The 24,373-nt window shown below is 37.2% G+C and overlaps 1 protein-coding gene across 6 annotated transcripts in view; it reads left to right on the plus strand.

Annotated features, from left to right (window-relative positions):
• The window catches only part of mapk10 (mitogen-activated protein kinase 10), a 40,431-nt gene extending 16,607 nt beyond the window's left edge, over window positions 1–23,824 (plus strand). The window contains exons 2-13 of one of the 6 annotated variants that reach the window (XM_038274964.1): window positions 102–173; window positions 2,597–2,766; window positions 6,525–6,654; window positions 7,069–7,127; window positions 7,431–7,569; window positions 10,221–10,386; window positions 10,898–10,969; window positions 14,343–14,525; window positions 16,404–16,528; window positions 16,615–16,678; window positions 16,928–17,005; window positions 21,692–23,824. In XM_038274964.1, the coding sequence (XP_038130892.1) occupies window positions 102–173; window positions 2,597–2,766; window positions 6,525–6,654; window positions 7,069–7,127; window positions 7,431–7,569; window positions 10,221–10,386; window positions 10,898–10,969; window positions 14,343–14,525; window positions 16,404–16,528; window positions 16,615–16,678; window positions 16,928–17,005; window positions 21,692–21,834 (1,401 nt within the window). In that variant the 3' untranslated portion in view covers window positions 21,835–23,824. Of the gene's footprint in view, window positions 1–101; window positions 200–2,596; window positions 2,767–6,524; window positions 6,655–7,068; window positions 7,128–7,430; window positions 7,570–10,220; window positions 10,387–10,897; window positions 10,970–14,342; window positions 14,526–16,403; window positions 16,529–16,614; window positions 16,679–16,927; window positions 17,036–21,686 lie in introns of all 6 variants that reach the window. The other 5 variants (XM_038274966.1, XM_038274969.1, XM_038274965.1 and 2 more) reach the window with 5 other exon arrangements.
• The last annotated feature ends 549 nt before the right edge of the window (window positions 23,825–24,373 follow it).

Raw genomic sequence — 24,373 nt, forward strand, 5'->3', positions numbered from 1 at the left:
TCATCCCTCATGTCATGAGAATCATTTCAATACAGCTATTTGCACACTCCTGCCTATGTGTTCCTCCCTGACTCTGCTTCTCCCCTTTTTGTGTCTTCCAGGTATTTATGAGCAGACATTTCTTATACAACTGCAGCCAACCAGTCCTGGATGTAAAGATAGCTTTTTGTCAGGTGTGTGTTCCTTACAGGTAAAAAAGGTACAGTATTCATTCCCTTCCATTTTCCCTTATTTGCTACATGTGTTTTACTGTCTTTTTGTTTGATTTCTATGTTGTTTGGTGCAAACAGACTCATTTAATGTAAAATATAGAAACAAATGTGATGGACTGAATCCCTATATATTTCCTAAAGGGATTCAAAGAGCATAAAGAGCTTTTAGCCTCATCTTGACAATTACAACTGTACAAAACTATTTCAGTCTCTATCGATTTCATACTGAATTTCAACACCTCCAGTGTTTATCCGTAGTTGAGGCATTTGGCTAAAGTGGGGCTTAATTTCTAGCCTCCCATTGAGCTTTCATAGCTTAAATGTCAAACTCATTTCTAAAATGCATAATCCATACATCCAGTATGTGTGGGAGGGCAGCATCTGACTGTAGATTAAGTTTCTCTGGCGCTTTTCAGGCTTCGTTAGATTGCATCTAATCTACGATTTTAAAACCACCGTTGGTACTTCTGTTTAATGAAAGGTTACAGCTAGATGTTAAAACAATACGATCATGGGTTTGGGACATTCCTGCCATTATAGGACTCACACAGTAGTACCAAGCAGAGCTGTGGCCTAATTACAGTACGTAATTAATGTAATTATTATTTTGCTGCACCACTATTTCCGCGCCTGTGTTGCGTAAGTAATTAAAGCTTGACTAGTGTGTGCACAATGATGTAATAAAGTCTATCTGAGATACGCAATTAGTGGCACTGATGTAATAATAGAGCTAGTATATGTTTTTGCCTGTTCTGCTATGCTTTTGTTGCTTGAAGGGAAAGAAGAACATGTAATATTAATTTTGAGCAAACTTACATGTTGATTTGAAAAAAAATGTTTTCTTAAAAAATCACTGGATTTCTTTTATTTACGTACGCACTTTTTTGTGTTTACATATTTCAAATCCTCTAACAAGTGTTAACTGTCAAGGATTATCCAAGACAAATGGAAGGCTGTTTTCAATTTATGATTTTATTTTTTAAGCATAAAACTCTGTGCAAACCAACTTGGTTGAACTAAGAACATATTCAACCAAATTGTAACAAACACTTCAAAGGGCCAGGATTTTTGGCAGTTTTTTCTTTGCAGAACTGTTTTAATTCAGACATATTAGAGGATTTCTTAGTAAGCGTGATGGACTGGTTAAACTCAGATTTAGGTCTGGAGTTACAGTAAATTAAGTCTGTCTTAAACCAGCTGTTGATTTTTGAACCATTTAGAGAAAAGAAGAGTAGAAAAAATAGATAGATTTTACTGATACAGTTTAAGATATAGTCTTATACTACAAAATTTAAAGGTATAGTGGAGGATGTTCGTTTTCCGAGTGGATCATCAAATTAAGTGGTCCTCCTAATTGTAAATCATTCTGGTGATATGTTTATGTAAGGCCATTCTTCATGCTCGTGGTGGTGGTGAGTCTGACATAGTGGAAAAATTGCAAATCTTCTCTTGGAAAGTAAGCAATGGAAACAGCAATAGAAACAGCAACTTGTAAACAGAGCGTGCACGAGGAGAAACATGCTTGTCCATGCTCTTGCACACGTTTAATAGGTGTTCCCTCTCCGAAGCGGGTAAAGGGTTGTGCATGTTCATACATTTTTTTTTTTTTCGGAGTGGATAGGGCAGACCCTTACAAAAATCTGCAAAAAATTCTCCTCTTTACCTTTAAGAAAAAATCATAAAAATAATTTTTTTTCAAATAAGTCCCCATTGTTGTCATTTTACTAAACCTACTAAAAACAGTATATGCCATACTTTACTTCTAAGTTGTAGATAGTGTATGTCGCATATGTATGTTTAAAATGACGAAACTGGCAAAAATGACCCATTCTTTACTTAACATAAGACCAAAAATATTTATTAAGGAGCCCAAAGCCTTTTGGAAGGTTATTTTGGTTGAATAACTGTATTGGAGGAGCTTAAATGTTCATCATCTGAATGATATTAAACATTACATGAAGAAAATATGCTGCCCTCATAGTGGACGCAGACATTAAAATGATAGTAAACCTATCAGCAGAGAAAGGAACCTCAGCAATATATCTGAAAATGGAGCAATAAATTGGCAGTCAGAGCTTAGAGCCGAATCTTTCAAGGGGATTTTAAATTTACCATATGAAGGAAGACCATGAAACATCTGAAATGCTTAAAATGTGTTTTATTGCTTGTAATCAGAAATATATAGTAAAATGTAACATACCTGTTGAAATAGTTCATTTTTCAAATATTAAAACAATATCTATGTTATTTCTATGTGATGTATTATTTGATTGTATTTAATTGCCTTGAATGCATTAATTATGTTGTTCTGTTAAAAATGTTAGCCGCTGCTTTCTCTTCCATGAAGAGTAACTCCTCTCTTGTGCTGCGTTTGCCTCACACAGGGTTTTGGAAAACAAGTGGATGTGTCATATATCGCCAAACATTACAACATGAGCAAAAGCAAAGTGGACAACCAGTTCTACAGTGTGGAAGTGGGAGACTCTACCTTCACAGTTCTAAAGCGTTACCAGAATTTGAAGCCCATTGGTTCCGGAGCTCAGGGAATCGTCTGGTAAGTTCACAGCTGTGCCAATTTTTTTTATATCCTAGTTTAAATAGCATGAAGCTGTTTGATGTGGCTATCTGTATTTAATGATTGGGTTGGCTCATTTTTAAAGTTTATCTCAGTTTTCAGCAGGTGATTAAATCAACAAATTAGGGTGAATTTGAGGGAGCCAGTATTTAGGAACCCTGCCTCAGGCATTATTTTATGGAAATAGGATAAGAACAAGCTCTTTAGCTGCATTTATTAGTAATTCAGAAAAGCCATTTAATGTTGAGCATATTAAACAATTTCCAAGAGTTTTAGACATCTGGTAAAACCAGAATGCTTCCTGATTAAATTCATGTTCATTAATGCTTTTAAATATATGAAAAACAAACTTCTGCCATCTTCTGACGATTATTTATACTTATTTATATTATACTTATTTAATACAAGAGAAAAAAAAAACAAGTGTTTATCACATCACGTTGGTGAAATATTTATCTTAAGTGATAAGATGCAGATGCATTTTATAAAACAAATATTACTCAGTTAAAATGAAAGTGTGTTTATTTTCTAAGATCTTAAAAGTTTGACATTTTTGATAATTTTTTTTTCAAACATTTTACCTTTGAATGTAGAAAGATTAAAAATAAATTCTTTTAGGCGAAACATAAAACATGGACAGCATTTTTGTTCTAATTTTTATCTTAGGTGTAGGATGTGAGCTTATAGCGTTTCTTCTATTTGCTCTGCGGATAAATGGACCTAGGGTCTAACATAAATTTCTCCTTATGAATCCTTAATCCAGATTGCAGAGGAAGCCTGATTTCATTATAATTCACCTCACGCCTTCTCTGCAAGAATGCAGTGCAACGGCTGCCAAGGCTCCACTTAAAGAAATGCCTCTCACCGTCTCTGTCGACACACCAAACACTTTAATAACTTATGTCCATCTTAATGTTGTGTCACTGGGATAAAATACAACCTCTCAGAAACATCCACACAGATGATCCAGGGTGACGTATCAGCACTTTTGCCCTCCACATGCCCTCTTTTACCCCATGTCTTGCTTCCTCGACCCTAGCCACCCTCTTCCAGAGCCATTATTTTGAATTTACATTTGATGCAAATCCTGAGATGTTGCACATTTTTGAGGATGTTTTAGAGACGGATGGCACGGGGAGTATATGGAACTGTACCTGTCCCACAGCTGTCATCTGGTGTAATCTGGTGGTAATAATCAAGTCCCAGGGACTGATTTGAAAGATCAAGCAAGAAACGTTTCTTATTCAGATGTTTTCAGATTTAGTGATGTATTTTCTGAAAGGTATCAGCATTTGTTTACGTATAACATTGAATAGTTTCTCAATCCAATAGAGAATAAACATTAAAAATCCTTTTTTTATTCAACTTTAGTCCAATCCTTAGATGGATGACATAATCACATTTACATAAACATCTGTCTGACTCACTTACAACAGCTAGCATCAAACAAGCAATGTGCTCACCAGCAGACGGATCTAAAGATTATCTCTGAGTCTGCAAGGGCGCACTGTGCTTTGCTTATGCAATCGGGCAATTTCCCAGAGAATAGCCAGAGAACATGCAAATGAGACAAGTTAAGAGTCATTCTGCTAATATTGTTGCCCGTAAACATAGCAGGCTGAACAAACACTAATGTAGAGATGTCCTGTTCCCTGATATCAGCTTTATTTTGACTAATGGGATTGTGTACATATACTAGAGTTTAATTAAGAATGTCTTATTTCTGTATGTTTTTATGCAGAGCTGTTTTTTTAAATCATTAAACTAACACTAAGAAGTTTACTCGTTATTTTGACACATTGAGAGTTCAACTTGCAACATATGTCATTACAGTTCTGGTTAATCAGTTGGGGAAAATACTTAGAGGAAAATGATATTCCTTAGCATAGAAACTAAGATTTCTGGATTAGCTGCTCTCTATATAGCACACAGATCTCTGTCTGAATGTAGTTTTCATACTGTAGGCAGCTGCACCTTACTATTTTTTCTCAAATAAAGCTTTTATAGTCTAATCTTATCATGTTTACTCTGTGTTTTAATGCGAATAAATGAATATTAAGATTCTTGCATATTTGTGCTGACAAAATAAAAATAACCTGCTCTACATAACATAACAACAGGTACAAAAATACATTTAAAGGGAAATCTAGGTGGATCAACTAAATAATGTGAATGTATATAATACAGAAAATATACAATTTAGTTAACGGATAGTGGGATTTGCATATAATATAATTATTTAAATATTTTAGAGCTTTCCTATAGGGATCTTAAAGATTGATCAAGGCTTTTAGTAGTTTAGTTGGTCATGACATCACCTTTCACTCATCTAAAAAGTGATGACGACTAAAATCCTTATTGGATAAATGCTTTTATGAATCTATGATATACATCCTCTACAGAGACATAAAAAAAACTCCACACTACTTTACAGTCAGCATTTTCTGTAAAGCATAAAATGCCACAAAAGTCCCTTTACCATCAAAGGGATACTATAGAGAAAAAAAAATACTGAATATTATATGACATTTTTATGCTTTATTTTTCTCCACACCTTTTCTCTGAAAGTCAACATAACGGGCTGCAAGTAGCTCTAATATAAAAGGTCTCTGGAGGGGGAGAGTTGCACTAAGCTAGCAAAGCAAAATGAATTCCAGCATTACACACCTTTTCCAGCTGGTACCTATGTTTTTCTCAAACAGGTTTTTTTTTAACTAAATCAGTTAGATTAAGATTTTTTTGTCCATTAGATATGAAAAGCAGGACAAATGTTTTTAGACCTAAAGTGACAATTTCTTATAGGTATGATATAAAAAATAAAAGGAATTAATCAGAATATAAACCTTTTCTGTGTTGTTTTTGCACTCACCAGTTTTTATACTGCCTGTCATTTCTCATTTGTATTTAAATAGTGTTTATTGTTTATTCCTCATTAGGTTTTCTTTTGTTATCCTCCCAGTCCCTGTAATTGCATGTGCTCAGTGACTTCATCCTTTCTTTTGTTAAAATAATCTTTTCTCACCATGCATTTGCCAATTTAGTCCAGGAACTAGTACTAAAAATAAATAAGTGTAGAAAAGGATGAATAGTTGAGCTCAAGATGCTGCTCATTGCTGTATTTCTAAATGTTAGTTTCCTAATGGAAACATATTTGGAAAAAACTGTAATGTTGAGTCCCATCTTCTTCACAGTCCTGTTGAAAAAAAATGATATGAGAAAATAAAATTCTCAACTTTATATTTTATATTAATGTAGTCCTGGCATATCTTATAGTAGGCAGGGATGCTAGCTTTTGAGTGGAAACTAGAGATAAATATGACATAACCTACTGATACTATTGCAGTGGGGGCTGTGTTTAGCCCTGTCCTCTTTACACTCTTCATCTACTGACTTTGCTGCAACATGTTTGCATATCATTATCATTTATCAAATAGAAATATTGCTGTTGTCCTATTTGCTCTAAACAGACAAAGTTAAGTCTGATTTAATGTCAGAAATGTCAAAGCAGGATCTAGATATCTTATTCAACGTATATCTACAGAAATTGGTTTCCTCTACATAAACAAACTTTATCATACAAAGAATTTTCGATTTATTTATGAGATCACAGACTGTCACTGCAAATCCCAATTAGCGTGGAAACACATACGCACCCAGATAACAACCTAGCTATGAATGCTGAAGGAATACTGATGATTATGTGCGCTCTATCTCTCCCTCTTACTCTTTCTCTGCAGTGCGGGCTATGATGCTGTCCTGGACAGGAACGTAGCCATAAAGAAGCTGAGCAGACCCTTCCAGAATCAGACCCATGCCAAGAGGGCATACAGGGAGTTGGTGCTCATGAAATGTGTCAATCACAAAAATGTAAGTTGTTTTTTTTTTTTTTCTGAAGAAAGACAATAAAATACAACTGCTGTCAGCAGGATTCTATTTTTGGCCAAATCTCCCTGAAACAATGTCTACACTAGCCCCCATGTAATGTAGTGACCATGCATCTGTTAGCCTGCAGAAGTGCAGCAAAGTGGCGAGAGTGAGAAAAGAGAGCACTTGGAGGAATAAGAGTAATCCCCACTGCTGTACTTTGTTTTCGTCTCTCTGTGTCCCATCATATTATCCTCTTCGCTTGGCTCCATCCCACCTCTTCAGTCCATTTTGTTTTCTTAAACCAGTTCTTCATAGCAGTCATAGCGTATAACATTCAGTCAATTTCAATCAATTTGTTTTTCTCTTTTTGATTAACAGCATAATAATTAACTAAATGCACTTTTTCTCTTACAGATAATCAGTTTATTAAATGTCTTCACACCACAGAAATCGTTAGAGGAATTCCAAGATGTGTGAGTTTTTTTTTGTAATCTTTGTTTTGATAAAAAAAAAAAAAAAATGTGTGTTTTTATAATAAATTGTTAGCCCAGTATGTTTTCATTCAGGAGTAGTACTTGAGGTGTTACCTAAAGCTGATTCAAGCTGTCACACTAAATCATAAATGAGAGCATTTGCTTTTAGCACAGTCTCCCCCAGCCCTGCCCTGCTTGTTTTTTTTTATTTTTAATGCAGACATTTTTAAAACGAAGAAGATCCATGGAGGGTTAACCCATCAAATGCATCACTTTCTGACCTGACACCTTTCATTTTCTCAGGTACCTTGTGATGGAACTTATGGATGCCAACTTGTGCCAGGTGATTCAGATGGAGCTCGACCACGAGAGAATGTCCTATCTGCTCTACCAGATGCTGTGTGGTATCAAACATCTGCACTCAGCCGGCATTATTCACAGGGTAAGAGGAGACAATCAGCTGTACCTTTCTCCTCTACTTGTTTAATTTGAAAGTCCTACAGCCTGCAGTTTGCTTGGTCAATACTTTGGCTGGGATCATAGTGTTAGGAATATGAGAGGCTATTTGCTGTTCAAAGATCAGACACTACAAATGAGATTAGTAGAATATCAAATGGGATGCAGTGTTTCCAGTGTATGCTACTGCATCTGTATGAAGCATCACTATGCTAACTAAACTTTAGCAAAGTTATGAAGCTCATGTTGGTTAAGTGAAGGATTTTAAAATAAAAAGTGATCAACTATGAAGCATAGACAAGATATTTGGTCAGAGAGGAGATACTAAAAGATTAAAAGCATATTTTGTTACGTAAAAACTTTGTTTTAATGTTGGACTCTTTTAAAACCTATTAGTCTTATCATGGATTAGTATTTACCATTTACCTTATTGTGAAAAGCAGTTAAACAGTAAAGATAAGGGCATTTGCTTAAAAAAGATAGTCAATTATGTATTGCTAAGTTTTAAATAACTTCTAAAAGGCTCCTCCTGATGTTAGAAGACCAAGCAGGACCTTATAGCAGCGGGTTTCAACCCTGCTGCATGTTTTAGGTGTCTCCTTGCTTCCACACACATGACTGATCACCAGGGCTCAATCCGAATACAGCAAGTTAGGACTCTTAACACAGAGCAGGAGTACATCAGTGGTCCCCATGATAAGTGCTGTCCGAACAGTGCCGGTAGTAAGGAAGGGGTTAGGAAAAAGAGGCTTTATGCTTTTTATCATAGTATAGGACCTTCCTATCTTGCACTTGGGAACTATGGGGATAGTGTTAGCCTAGTGGGTTAGAGCAGTGCGCTTCTTCTCTGAGAAGGTTGCAGTACCCGGTTTGAATCCCGCTCTGGGTCTCTGGGAAAAGACCCTTAACCCCTGACTGCTCCCCTAGTGCCGCACAATGACAGCCCAATGCTCCCCAAGGGGATGGGTTAAATGCAGAGGTAAATTTCTCCAATGTGAGATCAATAAAGTTCAGTTATTATTATAAGGAATCCCTAAATGTTTTGCAGGGCGTATAGGCACAGCCCACCTCATGGCATTTAACAGAAATACATTATTTAATTCTATGTACTCTGTGTGCAAATGATGCATCAAGGTCTAGTCCTAATTTTACTCACACCATCCATGTGCCTTTCTGTCCTGTAATGATGTCCATGAGGCTAAAGGCTGTCTGGATTTGGCACAGCAGTCTGAAGTTACTTTCCAACCCTGAACGATGTTGTTGGGCTGAGGTACCCAAAAACAAAAATAACCGAAGCTCCAAAGCAGGTCTGACAATACACCGTGACTCATGATAGGTGGGGGAACCTGCCATTTGCCCTCTTCTGCATCCTGCTCACTGCTTTGAAGACAAACCTCAACTGTAGCACATTGTGCTCGGAAACATGCTGTTGTGCTGCATTCTGGATGGGGAAGCTGTAAGACCATTTTCTAATCATTCCTTTGAAGGAGAAGTTTGTTTGGGGTTGAAATCAGCATGAACAGATTATCTGCAACTTCCCAACTCATTTTCTGTATTAGGGCCCTTGAACAAAAACTGTCACCGTCATTTCTAAGTAGAGCAGAGATCCGAGGGGATGCACCGTTCCTCCTCCTTTCCTGAGTCAAAAGACTGAGGAGAACCCAGTTATCTTGGCGCAAACTTACTGACTCTGAGGTTTTCTTCATTTCTGGACCCTGTATTGGCTAACTTACCACACAGCTAGCTCCGCCTTGAAGCCTTTTGTCTTCTTCGGGACTCCTCCCCTTCCTCTCGGCCATAACCGCACGTGTTGCAGGGTCTAGTGCATCCTGCACCTGAAGCCGGGTTTTATCATAGTTTGCTAAAACCCAAACTCACCTCAAAGCTCTGTGTATTTTATATCTGCTGCTGATTGAACTGATGATTATTTGAGGCTAAAATTAAGCTGCAGATTGATTGATTGTTTAATTGTCTAGGAACCGCTGCTGTCCGCCATTCTTATTGATTCTCCTTTTTTATTCTTCTGGTAGTTTTACAGTGTTCTAGTCAGTAGTATTGAACAGAATAATTGCTGGTGACAGGGAGGTATCTCATCAAAGATAAAGTGGAAGTGTATTTTCTTCTTTTATATAAGTGATCTGCTGTCTCTAGAATCTCATGTGTTTTGAGAAATAACTAAAATATGCAGGGTAGCATTAGAAGACTGGTAGACCTGATCAAACAAAGAATTTTAAAGTACTGTCACCTAGTAAAACAGATATAACCAAGAAATAAAATAATACAATACAATATCACAACTGTAAACTTGCACTAAAAAAGCTCTGAAATAAAAAGTGTGAGACTATTAAGAGATTTAAAAGCAACTCTTGTCATAAGAGTGGGATTTAGTGTTTAGTGAAAGAGCCATGAGACTCTTCGGTGGGCAATCTCTTGTGAACAGCCTATTTGCAGAGTCTCCATGGCAACTACCTGCTGTATGAGCCTTTTTATTGGAGGTAGTCCCCGCCATATTAACACTGGGTTTTAGCTCAGACTTCCACCAATTACCCAGCAGAGATGTTTCCTTTGGGATGCTCCCCCTCAGCAGCATCATTTTAGCATAATTTATGATCGCAAAACTGTTTCCCCTCTCTCCAGGATCTGAAACCAAGCAATATAGTAGTGAAGTCTGACTGCACCCTGAAGATCCTGGACTTCGGTCTGGCTAGAACTGCAGGCACGAGTTTCATGATGACCCCGTATGTTGTGACACGATACTACAGAGCCCCAGAGGTCATCCTGGGAATGGGATACAAAGAAAATGGTGAGATTCGCTAATGATTATGTTTGGAGAATCACAGATCCCTACCAGAATGCTCCAAATGAAAGTTTAGAGGGCCTAGCACTTTCAGCTGAGCCGTGTTTATCCTGTGATAGAAACTGAGTGTCGCAAAGGAAACAACTTGATTCTGGTTGAATTGCACTAGAGCTGAAGTGCTGGAGCAGTGAGTCATTAATTAAAGCCTCCAGAACATCAAGACACATGACTGAATGCCAGCTTTGCTCTGATTCATTAGTCAGAGTTCTAACATAAAATGACAGCCTGTCATCCAGTTTCCTTTAGATAATCAATCCTTCAAATGCTCTGCTTTCCTTTTCTCTTATTCCCTCAGCTTTTTTTTTTTTATGGATGAAAATGACTCATAACTTGCCTCTCTCACCTATTGAATAATCTGATAATCACTAATTCTCACTGAGATTCATCTAACCTTTGCTACTCCCTCTTTCCTTTTTGCTCTCCTCTCTGCGTGCCACCTTCACCTCTTTGCGTGCAGTGGACATTTGGTCGGTGGGGTGCATCATGGGAGAAATGGTGCGCCACAAAATCCTTTTCCCTGGGCGGGACTGTATCCTTGCTAATATACACTCAGATTGCATGATGGTAATCCAATAAAGTCATTTCAACCCACAAAATTAGCTATTAACCTGCTTATTAGGCTTTATAGTGCATTGACCTCATTTTGTAATACTAGACTGGATCGAAAGCACGCAGTCAATACTAAATAAGATGATTTAAGGGTGAATATGCCAAAAATAATTATGTAAAAGTAAAATCCAGTTCTTTTGATGATTTCCATGAATACATACTGATACATTAAGGTAATTGCATAGTCTTGCTAGTAAGGTAAAGTACAACACGATTGAAATTAATTTACTGTCTCAATGTGGGGACATTTGGAAATAAGAGGAGTGCTTACAAAGAATCTGATTTCAATTTATATATATTAAAAAACAATCTATCCTTTATATTTATATTAACATATATCTTAAAATATATTGAGGTCTGTGGTTGTGAGGCTGGCAAATCTACAGCAGGCTATTTTAAAAGTCACTGCATCTTAATCAATATAAAATATAATGTACATTTTGCTTTTTAATTGATATTGAAAGAGTTTTTTTTTTTGACCTGCAGACCTGATTTTGCTGTGTGCTACAGAGGTAAACTAAACCACTCTCACGTTTCACTGACATGAAAACCCTGTACTTTGTAGGTCCAACATTTCTTTTAGCAGCATTTCCTATTTGTGTTTGTTGGCTTTTACTTACACTTTTTTCTGGCAAAAACACATCCCTTTGCTTGTCTCTGAGTATCTAAAAGTGCCCTCCTAGTTTTAGTACACTATTTATTAGGGTGTAGTTGCAGTGAGGAGGTATAATTGAATCTCTGATATGAATGTTGGTATTTTTGCTAAATAGACCTCCTTTTTTTCCCTTCCAAGGAAAAGTATGAACATGAAGGACATCTTGACACTAGAGAGTGTCTAAATGTTAGAGCGAAAATTGACACAAATACAGAGAAGCATTATTACATGATTGCAATATTTTTTCAGAGAAAGGGTCAGGCTTCCTTATAACTGCAATTGTAGAAATGAATAATGTTTTATGGCTGAGTGTAATGGAAAAAGCTACAGTTTATGATGGCTTACAAGAGTATTTACAAAGTCAGGTTTTTCAGGTTTCACATAAATCTTTGCCCTTTTTATCCTTTAAAAAAAAAAACTTTAGTAGTACCTTTTTCAGAGGATTGTGTATGAAGTTTATTATCAATATTATTTCCTTTAAAATTTTTTTTTTTCACTGGCATCAAAAGTACCCAGCTCTATGGCTTAGATAGTCCCCGCTCTTTTACAAACAAACTTAAACCACCAGATTCACAGAATTTCCTCATTTAAATATGGTGTTCCCAACCAGTTTTGCACTTATTATCCTTTGGGCACACACATTTTTAGATCAAACCCACCAATTGCTCATGCAATTAAGTGGATATGGTTCATTTGGCTATATGTAACCTCTACACCGTTATCTAAAATATATGCTCCTAACATTTAGAGAGCTATCTGATTGAATACAGCCAAAAGAAGAACTGTTCTACAAAGATGCAGCATGCAGGGACTTGAATGCAGTCTTCCTCTTTGTAAAGAGCTGTTTGAGATTAAAACCAATCAGTCAACAAACCTTTAAAGGATTTTACATTTCCACACACAAAACATGCGGATGTGCTGCAGGCAAAGCTTTATTCACTTATTTTTGTATGATATTTTGAAAACAGAATAACAGATCACTTTTTTTTTTTATTTAAATTTGGAATTTAAAGTAGTTAAATGGCCAAAAGTGAGTGATGAGACACCAGGTGTCTGTGGGAGTACGGCTCTGCAGCCCCTGGAAGATTAATGGCCTGGACTGTTAGAAAACCCTGCAATGAGCTCAGCAACTTTACTGAAATTGCTGTCATCTTATATCTACCCTCTTCCCTCATCATTTTTTTTTTACTGCAAATCTTTATGTGCTTGGATTAAATTTTGGTTAATCTTTAACTTCTTAGGCGACGGTGATGCAGTACCTTATGTTTAACACATTTAGAGCGAAATCATTGAAGTTTGAGTCGACACCTTCCTTTGTTTAAGAGATGATGATTGAGAGCAGCAATCTCCCCACTCTGGCAGGTCATGGGTCTATAGACCACAAGGTTAGTGGTTATTTGAGGATAGATTATTGCAGCAGGAGATTGAATGTTAAAAGGAATCTGAAGGTTATTTTTACAGGTAGATTGTTTAATGGCAGACATACCGTGTATGAAGCTCAATGACTTATGCTCGATGACTCATTATTTTATGCTCTGCATCCTGTTTGCAATTTAGATTTTCTTTAATGTGATTTTGAAATTGCCTGCAAAGGTCAATGAGCCTGTAAGCATCATCATCTCACTCAGCCAATCATCAGTCTCTACTGCTGACAGCTTTTAGCTTTCAATTTCTTTTTCTTTATTACTGAAAACCATGAAGCGCTCTCTCTGAAAGTAAAGAAAAATATCAAAACAAAAAGAATAGGTTAACAACCTCAATGGATTATTTATTTCATCTCGGTCAGGAACGCATGACTTATATGTTTTGTGACACCAGTGGACATGTGGTCAGTGGGCTGCATCTTTGGAGAGCTGATAAGGGGGACAGTGCTGTTCCCTGGAAGTGACCGTATCCTTCCACCCTCAGAGACCACCTCACTCTGATTCATAGTTTGCTGTATGAATGCTCTGTATGATGCATCTTCAACATTGTGGATGTGATGCCCTGAGGAAAAAGCACCCCAGGCTGTTTGATGATTCCAACCTCTAGAAGAAAAGATAAAAAAGCATAGGAGGTGGAGAAAGAGTTCCAGCTATTAAAAACAAAGTAGCAGAGATCTACAGTAGTAGCCATTCAAAATGTCCCCTAGTTCCTTGATGGATCCTTGGCTGGTCCTCTGCAATTTCTTTTTAAACATCAATCTTTGTACTAAAATATTATTTTTGTAATGATTTGTGAACATTAAGATCTAAAGAGAAGCATCATCTCCTGGTCAGACCCTGTAATTCAGTGAAAGGGTGGAGTCACAGTAAAAAAAAAAGCACGCCCAGGCCATTCTGCTGGCGCTTGACTGGACTGTTACTGTAGGGTGCCTTGGTCATTACAAACATGAATGGAAAGAAGCAACATATCGGTTGGTAAAATGAAAGAGTGTTGATACAAGGTGTGACCGATAAGTGTTTCAACAGGAATTTTTTTCTCTTGTTTCCTTTTACATACCTAAGCTGCTAAATTTCCTTCCGAAAGATGGGGTTTTAGGAAGCTCATATCATAAAAACAAAAAACAAAAAAAACAACAACTTTCTATGACATTTCTGGATGATATGATCCTACATATTCCAGGTGTGTTTCCTTTATCCTTGACCTGCCACGCCAGACATTGACCAGTGGAACAAGGTGATAGAGCAGCTGGGCACGCCCTCTCCGGAGTTCTTGAAAAAGCTGCAGCCCACGGTGAGGAACTACGTGGAGAACCGGCCAAAGTACGCAGGCCTCACCTTCCCCAAGCTATTCCCAGACTGCCTTTTCCCTGCTGACTCTGAGCACAACAAACTCAAAGGTGAGAGGCAATGTTCAAACATGGCACAATGCTCAAGGGGCACCTCTTAATGAAACAGACTGAAAGCCTTTATAATCCCTTCCTTTATTGATTTATTTTGACATAATTATGTGGTGAGTAATTATGTGGAGTAATAAAAGGCATCTACTCAGATGATGCATCTTTGGCAGCAAAGGTGTTCTGGGTAAAAGCAGCAGTGAAACAATGCAGGAGGGTTTTTTTGTTTTGTTTTTTAATACTGGTGTGTTTTTTGAAGTTTCTATATTTTACACAACATCCGCAACATCCGCACTTTTTGGGTTAGAGGTTAGAGATTTGCCGAGAGGCAGAAAGTTACTGGTACATTTCCAGATAAACCCAAACATTATATCCCAACAGATGTATCTGTAAACTATTTTTTTCACATTGTAATTAATCAGTTACTGCATTGAAAAACATAAAATCTGAATGCAAAGAAGTATTCAACTTTTTTTTAATACAAAAAGGAAGTTTTGTTCAACACATAAAAAAAAAACAATCCCAGAATTCTCTATCCCTGGTAGATGGGTAAAATCCTTACCTTTTAGCTTCCTTATTAAAACTAAGAGCTCTGAACTCCCATTTGACTTCACTTCTACAAATGATCAACTTCTGCATCATCTTTTGCTCTCCCACCTGAGAAAGGAGGAGACGGAGCGCCCATTTCACAAGATATGTACCTATGTTCCTACTTCTAAGCTCTTGAGTTGTTAAACACTTATGAATTGTATTTCAGCTGCTTAGTGTTGAGGTGACAATATTAAAGGAAACGCACCCGAAGAGGCACAGTGGGAAGGCTGCAGGTTGAATAAAAAGGAGAACACTTACTGTTCTTTGCTTTTTGTCTTTGGTTTGTTAGATTCTGACAGACAGTGATGCAATAGAGAAAGAACCTCAGGAGGAGAGTAGGAAACAATAAAAGATATCCTTTCTCTTCTTTGACATCCGTCTTCTCTGCCTCTTTGCTCCATAGCTGCTGTGGAGCTGCTGGAAGTGAGAAATCAGTTCAATGCAGCCTTCTCAGTAGGAGGAAGGAATCCCTGTTAACTAGACTTTCATCTCTTAATTCAAAATGCTTGGAAATACAAACTGCATTGCAAGTCCTAAAACTCCATTCAGACATACCCCAGGGCATCAACTTATACAATTAGTCTATATTAAAAAAGATCCTTTTTGCTGTAAAAAGAGAGAAATTCAGAAGAACTAGATATCTAAATGTAGGGATATGTAGATGTTTATTTGCATTTGCCATTTTTCATTATTATTTATTCCAAAATGTTGAGAAACTGAAGTAAATATTGTTCATCCTGCTTATATAAAAAAAAAGAATGGATGGGTCCTAGTTTCTTTCCTTTTTTTTAAACATTTTTTTCAATTTCCAAGATATTTGTGATGAAAGTGTGCCTTTGGATTTGCTCTAGCTTTGCCTTCTTCTCCTGTTATACTTTGACAGGTTTTTTTTTCTAGAGAGGAACTTCAAATACACACTTGGTTTTTGTAGGGATCTCCTGAGTAATATCATCACAGAATCGCTGCTAGCACCTTTGACTCTAAAAAAGAAGAAGGAAATATCCAAAAATAGGAACGTTTTGTAGGATAAAGTAAACTGTTTAAAGCTGTTGGTGTGTGTGTTTTATTTTACTAATTGTTTAATTTATCATTTTGAAATTAATTTATATTTAAGTCGTATCTTCCAGGTCTAATTAGTTTCTATAAGATGGGAATAACTTTGTGTTTAAATGTGCCTCTTTTTCCTCCGAGGTTATTTCATATTTCCTTCTCCGGGTTGAAAAGCCTTGTGATACTGTCTCTTCAGTTTGAAATCAGCTTTTACCTTTTTGCTTTTTTTTCCCACCTCAGCAAGCCAAGCCAGAGACCTGCTGTCTAAGATGCTGATCATCGACCCTGCTAAGCGGATATCAGTGGATGAGGCCTTACAGCATCCCTACATTAATGTGTGGTACGATCCAGCTGAGGTGGAGGCGGTGAGTAGGTGGTGTGTGTGTGTGTGTGTAGTTAAACCACAATCATGGTTCCATAGGCTAACAAACTGCCTCTGCTTTGACTTTAGCCTCCACCTCAGATTTATGACAAGCAGCTGGATGAACGAGAACACTCTATAGATGAGTGGAAAGGTAAAATGATCTAATATCACCAACACTAAAAGCTAAATGTTAAAGTTGATGATTTTGCTCTAGTTAGCTCATATGTTAATTAGGAAATGTTTTCTTTTTTTATCCCAACTTTTTTGCAGTTTCAAAGTGCACAAATCACCCCCCTCTCTTTTTTTCATGTTTATGCAGCGACTTACACAGATAATGCAAAGTAAATTTGTGCCAGTGTGTGCTTTTCTGATTTTTCTCCTCGATTGTGCACATTGCCAGAGCTAATCTATAAAGAGGTGATGAACTTTGAGGAAAGAACGAAGAATGGCGTTGTGAAGGGACAGCCTTCACCTTCAGGTACTCTCAGTGCATAAGCCTAATCGCTCTGTAAGTGAATTTACTATAACCTTAAATGGAGTTATCCCTTGTATATAGAGATTCCCATTGTGTTGTTGACCATATGTCTCCATCTCTTGCATCTCGGATTGAGTGTGTTTTTTCTATTATTGTTATTTTCTTTAAATGGCTCTTGTGTGTGTTTTTTTTAAAGTATTTGGTAAATGAAGACAGAAGGAAATCTTCTACTAGTAAACCTTCTTTCTGGTACAAAAAAAGAAATTATGGCAAAACCTATAAAAAAAAATAAAATAAAAAACATGTGCATGCTTGTATTTGTGTATATAATGTGTCATGTTTAAGGTTTGGGCTGTGTGGTGTACCTTGCTAGCTAGTATACTAAACTTATACATAAATATTCATGGAATAACAATGACTGCTCTTTATACAAGCCACCACATGGGGGCAGTAAAGAGTCAGGTGTTTGGACAAGAAAACCAGACACAATCCTCTGCAAATATAATGAGAGAATCAGCTTAACACCAGTATGTTGATAAGGGTGATTAAGACAAAGAAAATACATTTCCTTTGACTATAAGAAAGCAAAACAAATCCATGTCAGTCATTAGTATTAAAGTATTTCACCAAGACTTAAACCTCTTTAAAAGCATTGTAACATACTTTTCTGCTCTCGGCACCATTATACCTTTATTCCTGACTAGTTTACAGTGTCATCCTTTCCCCATCTGCATCTCGTAATTAGATTGGCTGCTGTGTAATGTCTGATGCTGAGCGTATCAGACGCAGTGCAGGAGCTGCAGACAGTATTTCACTGCAGCAGGGAGTCGAGGGAGAGAGAGCACATATGGTGCCTCAGTCAGAAGTTGACAATTTCATATCTGTAATACTGTGAACCAGTTTGTTTTCATAACATATATGTTAGGACCTGGTGGAAACATGACACCAATCAGAATCACACCTAAATGAACTTTCACTTCTACGTTTTCAGCATTTTTTTTTTTTAATTTTATTTCTGTTTTTCCACTAATTGAACAACAGCGCGCTTATGTTATGCAAAGTATTAGCTAAGTAGGCAAATTATAAGACTGTATTTAAAGGGCATATCATTTTTACATGCAAAATGGCCATGTTTGAAATCAAGCATGGTTGCATTATTGTTCGAGAGCAGGGCCTGAAGTTTGGTATTGGCAACCATCCACTGTTACAGGTATTTGTGAAATCCACCTGCCACAGAGATTTTTGTTTGTTTTTTTTACCAGCCAAAATGTTATATGCCTAAAATCAAGGTGAACAACACACACATTAAAGTGCTTAATCTCATTTATGACTCACAACTGTAGCCGACCTGGCGTCACTGGCATTTAGAATAGAAAATGACAGAAATACACCCAGCCAAACATCTCACTGATGGTCTCATTTATGTAGCTAACACCCACCTGCAAATTTGACTAACTGCATAATTGTTTGCCTGTGTCAAATCACAGTCATGGCAACCACAAAACAGACTTTAAATAGAAGGCAACCAAAGTTTCACTCAGTTTTTTGAAGAGGTTTTGACATCTATCCAGGACCCAGATGCCAGTGAGGAGGAGGAAGTTTACTGTATCTCTGACAGACAATTGCTTAAACGCTTTCCTCTGCAAGCCCAGTTTGCCTGTAATTCCCCATAGTAGTTCAATTCAATTGACTTTCTTTGTTTTAACACCAACTAAATGCACTTTACAGTAAATGTATTGAATGACAAGTGCTGACCAAACAAATTACAATAATGTTTCATTCTGGTAGCATTCAGATAGACCTGCATTGTTACTCCAGTGGGCCTCTAACTTCTCCTGTGTTGCCGACATAGCCTAGTTAGTGTCAACCAAATGCAGTGATACTGTAAGTCTTATTTTTTACGCACATTGAGTCTGTTTCACTTTTGGCAGTTTACTTACGTAACCGTAATGTTCAGCTGCTGTCAAATATTATCCAGGGAATCTTTCACCAAAATGATGTCAGCTGTTTAGACATGTTGTTTAACAACAAAACTCAAAGTAATGACATACAATCTGTGGTTCTCTGGGCTCAGAAGAATAAACAACTTTCTAGAGTAGTTAGTTATATTTAGTAAACATGGAGGAAGAACATCGGAAAGGAGGCTTATTGATTTATTTATGATGAAGATCATCAGGTAGCAGCTTTTTTCTATTGTTGAAGGATATAAGACAACATTGTGGGACATTTATTCCCATAAACAATACCAGGTCCTGTGTTGTTTGTCAACTTACTCCCTCACTGTTTACTATTGTTTCCATGGCATTAGGTATGTTGTCTTCCTTTCTGTTAGTTTTTTATTTTAAAGCCACATTTCTAAATGTTTTTGTCTCTTTTTAACCTATGTATTTTCTTTAACCTTACCCACATTTCCAGAATAGATACATTTGGTTAAGTAATTGCTCACAGATTTCTTTGCTGCCAATAAGCCACATGCATCTAGCATAGTCCTGTTTGAAAAGTCTGATCAGGAAGAAAAAAACCCCAAATGTTTGCTTAAATTGATAGATGATGGAGCATGTTTCCTTGTTGGCCTTCATCAACAAACTGTTGCACTTTAAATTAGATTCATCCTTCATATATTATAAATTGATAATTTGCAGCTGGAATGCTGTATTAAACTTACTGTAAGTTATGTTATTCCACCTGCCTGGGAAAGTTACCTCCTAAAGTATACAGATTGGTGTTGTGTTACAAAGTTAAGTCAACTGCTTCCATATGATTAATCTGTGATGACAATTATTGATATATATCATCCATCACTGTATAAGAAGAAAACCTGCAGATGCAACATGATTCTCTTGCATCCACAGGATCTCAGTTCCTATTTTCAGAAGCTATTCTTAATTTCAGTACTACAGTAAATCTCTGTTACTGGGGAAATCACAGGCCTGCAGGTTGGATTAAAGAGTCCTCTGATGAGGTCTGGTTAATGTTGCTGCTGATTGATTCTAACTACAAAAAACCCATCAATGAAAGAAAATTGGAAAACTGTTTAAATGACTTCATAATGAACCGATGTGACTGATGCTGCAACAGTCTGAGTTTCATGAAGCCTCTGAAGACAGAAATCATACAGAATGTGGAGAAAACAACTCCTGCCTGTAGAAGGCTGAATGTTTTTTAGCCTTTAATGGTCTTTTATTGAAAACCCACAGAACCCAAACCTTAATCACTCTCCTCTCTTCACGCGCTCACTGTACACTTCTGGTCAGACGTTTGGATACAGTCATTAACATGAATGTCATAATAGTTTGGTAACTTGATGATTTGTTTGAACAATGCTTTGTCCAGGCTGAAATTATGGATAACAATACAACATCAAAAACTTACAAAAAAAAACTACAAAACAAGAAGTTGGTGCACAATTTTTGATGTATTCTAAATGTTCTCAAATCCAAACAGGGCCAAAATATAAGATAAATAGATTGAATCAAAGCCATTTGTAGAGGCAGCAGCAATCAACAAGCTTTTGTGCGCTCTTCTAGTTGTTTATTTCAATGCTCTATCTATCTATCTATCTATCTATCTATCTATCTATCTATCTATCTATCTATCTATCTATCTATCTATCTATCTATCTATCTATCTATCTATCTATCTATCTATCTATCTATCTATCTATCTATCTATCTATCTATCTATCTATCCATCCATCCATCCATCCATCCATCCATCCATCCATCCATCCATCCATCCATCCATCCATCCATGTACATTGTTATTAAGTTATAAAGAACTAAAGCCAGAGCGCTGGGATCATAGTAAAGGGCTGATTGCTTGAATGTCATTAATATAAGTATGAATGTATGTCAAATGACTTGAATATTCCCTAGAAGTTTCTAAGATTAAAAACATGGGTAAGTTTGCTAGTTTATTTATTTATTGACAAGCTCAGTGGGATTAGCCTGAATTAGCAGAAACAGGTACATTTGCAAAGTATTTCTACATAAAATTTCAAATCCCTAACCTGATGCAAAATTATATAACTGGGTCTCATGATATTTGGGAACTTAGAAGTTATAAAACCAATGTATTTGGTTATTTTTGGCACATAGCAAGTGGTGTGATATTAAATTTACCTATTGGAAGTTAGACAATGAGCAAAAACAAATTAAAGCATTTTATTAGAAAGGATGAGTAAGTCCAACCTTAAGCCTCTGACAGTGCTTTGTTGAGCCCTAAACTCAACCCAACAAATCAACAAATTTTACTAAAACTTTGCTTTTTGTTGATTGCAGAAAAAAGTAGATGGTTAAGTTGGAACTTGCTTTGGTACATCGAACCAATTATTAGTGAGAATAAATGTGCATATTTAACCCTGGAGGTGTAATTCCATAATAAAGTCAAACTTGTGCTCCTTATTCTTTTTAAATATCAACCATGTTGTTTGTTGTATTACCTGTTCAGTCTGGTACAAATACCCTTTAAACGGATCATTAAACAAATCTAACATTCATGTCCCCAACGGCTGCCTGTAATCTTCTGATCAGAGCTGTAGCTCTTGTAGATAATGTTGTATTCATCCCCCTGTGCAGTCTGTCTGTGCTTGCAAATTGAGTCTTCTGCCTTTATATTTTTACTTCTTTGCTCTCTTTGGGACTTTCTTCCGTTTTAACCCTCCTGCTGCTGTTGATTCCCGTAGCACAGGTGCAGCCGTGAACAGCAGCGAGAGCCTCCCTCCCTCTTCCTCTATCAACGACATCTCCTCCATGTCCACAGACCAGACCCTGGCTTCAGACACTGACAGCAGCCTGGAGACCTCCGCCGGACCCCTGGGGTGTTGCAGGTGACTATCCGCCTGCCTGCGCAACCCCATGTTCTTCCGAAGATGAAGAACCCAACGTATTCGACCGACAAAATAAAATAAAAATATTGAAAAATGAATATAAAAAGAGGCAAAAGAATAAAATATGTAATAAAATAAAGATCAACATCAGTATATTCTAAACAAAAATATAAGCTATGGGAACAGGCTGACATGATGATACTCAAAGCGTGCGCATTGTCATTCAAAAAGCAGCATTGGTATTAAGCCGAAGTAAATGAGCTGAGAAATATGTTACTGATCCTCTAGTTGCTTTGCTTCTATCCCCCCATCACACGTGTGTCTAGTACCTGGCATCCATACAGTAAACCTGCACCTCCTGTACAGTGCGTTATGACTCCTGATTACTTCCACAAGCGTCTGAGGCCGATCATTGTGGCAAGGTGGGCTGCCATCGTCTTCATTGCTTTTGCTAACAGAAAAAAAATGCCTTTTTAATCTGCATTCAACTCTTAACCCCCTACAGACTCCCTCCCACCCCAACACGAGTTGAAATGTAGTTTTGCCTGGATTGTTTGTTCGTTTTGTACGTCTTCAGGGAATGTGCAGTTGCTCTAACCCACCACTGCTTGTAAATACTCTAATTCTGTACAGCTGAAGGAATAACAGATTGGGACTGAAGGCCAGTACACTGGGAGGTTGTTTCTTTATTTTTTTTATCTGACTAGCGCGCACCTTGCCACATTACTGCTTCCCATCTCAGTTTCCCCTCTGCCTATCGCTGTAGTTGTGCATGATTAGATTAAAACAACACAAAAGTCACCATATTCTAAAAAAAAAGCAGTCTGTACACACTTTTATTCTTGTACAATGTAAACTGCAGATATGGCCTCAGTAGGACTAGGGTGTGTCGGTAAAACATGGACAAGCTTGTAAAATCAGGCTTGAAATGCAGCCGATTTCTGAGTCAACTTGCTATTTCCCCATGCGCTATAATGGGTCCCTCCACCACCCCACAGGCTGGTCAACAGCTCTGCATGTCATTGTGTAACCCTCCAGGGTTAAGAGAGTTAGATCAGTTTCATTGTGGTGTAACCACAAAGAGAAATCCTCCTTTCATTGGACTCCTTTAACAGTTTTATGAGACAAACGAGAAGCAGTGGGGAGTTTTAGGGCCAGGTGAGGAGTGTTAACCTTGTAGTTGTGACTTACCTGTTAAATAAACTTGTTCTTAATTTTACGGCAAACTAATCCAACACGTTTTAAAAAGGCAGCTGGATACAGTACATCTGGTATTTTTTATTTTTTCACTTTATGATTTTAAGCCTCATGGCTCATCTATTTATTTATACCAGTGGGAGGAATCTGGATATGGCAAGCTTTTGTTTTTTGTTAGGACTGCAGCTGCAGAAATTACCAAAGAAAAAAAAAAGTCCCCAAACCACAGTTTGGTGCAAGGATTCGGGGAAGGTCCTGTTTATCTTCCATTGTTTTCAGGATAACATCAGTCGGTGAGCCCTTTCCTAGCTTTACCTCCACAAGTCTTTGCAGATTTAGCTCTTAATTGTTCTGCTCTGTTCAATTATCCATCAAATTAGTAATTTTTTTTTGTCTACAAAATGCTAAAATGTTGGTCCTATATAAACAGGGTTACAAAATGAACTATTGTTAGAAATAATTATAGGCTCTTGACATCTTTTTTTCAAAAAAATCAAGCAGCCATCCAGTTTTTAACTTTGTATGTGCTTAGGTCAGGGGTCGGCAACCCGCGGCTCTTTAGCGTCCCCCTTGCGGCTCCCTGGAGCTTTTTCATAAATTTATGAAAATCGTTTTTTTTTGTTTATTTTAATATTGTGTGCAGGAGGTCAAATAAAAAGGAATTATGTTTTACAATGCTTTAAAATTTGTATGATATATTTAAACAATAATTTCATAACTTGCAACCAGTGTGGCGCGGTGCCAGGCAAATAAAGCTGCAGGCTTGTCTCGAACCATGGATCCCAAAGGGAAAAAAAGGAAGATTGCTAATGAGAAAAGAGAATTCAAAGAATGGAGTGAATCATTTGTTTTCATTAACAATGCAGAAGGATTGCCTGCATTTGTGCTCTGTAATAAAAAATAAACATTTGGAAAAGCATTTCCAGGGAAGGTGAGCTAAATATACAGCTGACCACCAAGTTGGGAGTGAGAGAAAAATTGCGGCTGCAGAACTTCTGGATAAATTAGAGGAGTGCAAAGATAGATTTAAGAAGTGGATTGCATCTCCAATACTTCTGCTAGTTTGGTTGCAAGGATGGAAAACCGTCCACAGATCCAACAGGTAGCGCTCTGATGAAGGGATGGGAACTTCTTCCATTTTCCCCCAAATCCTAAAAATATAAATAACACCATGGAATGATGGTGATGGAGGATGTGGGATTTCAGGGTTAGAGAGCTCTGCTCTGATGGAGGTCAGTTCCTGCTTGGTTCCTCATGACTCAATCAGCTCCTTCCAATAGAAACACGTCCATCATAGAAAGATTCCTTTTTCGTGTTTCTATAATTTCATCAATGCAACAACACAA

Source organism: Cyprinodon tularosa, unplaced genomic scaffold (assembly GCF_016077235.1).
Source record: "Cyprinodon tularosa strain WSP-4 unplaced genomic scaffold, ASM1607723v1 ctg94, whole genome shotgun sequence".
Taxonomy (NCBI): domain Eukaryota; kingdom Metazoa; phylum Chordata; class Actinopteri; order Cyprinodontiformes; family Cyprinodontidae; genus Cyprinodon; species Cyprinodon tularosa.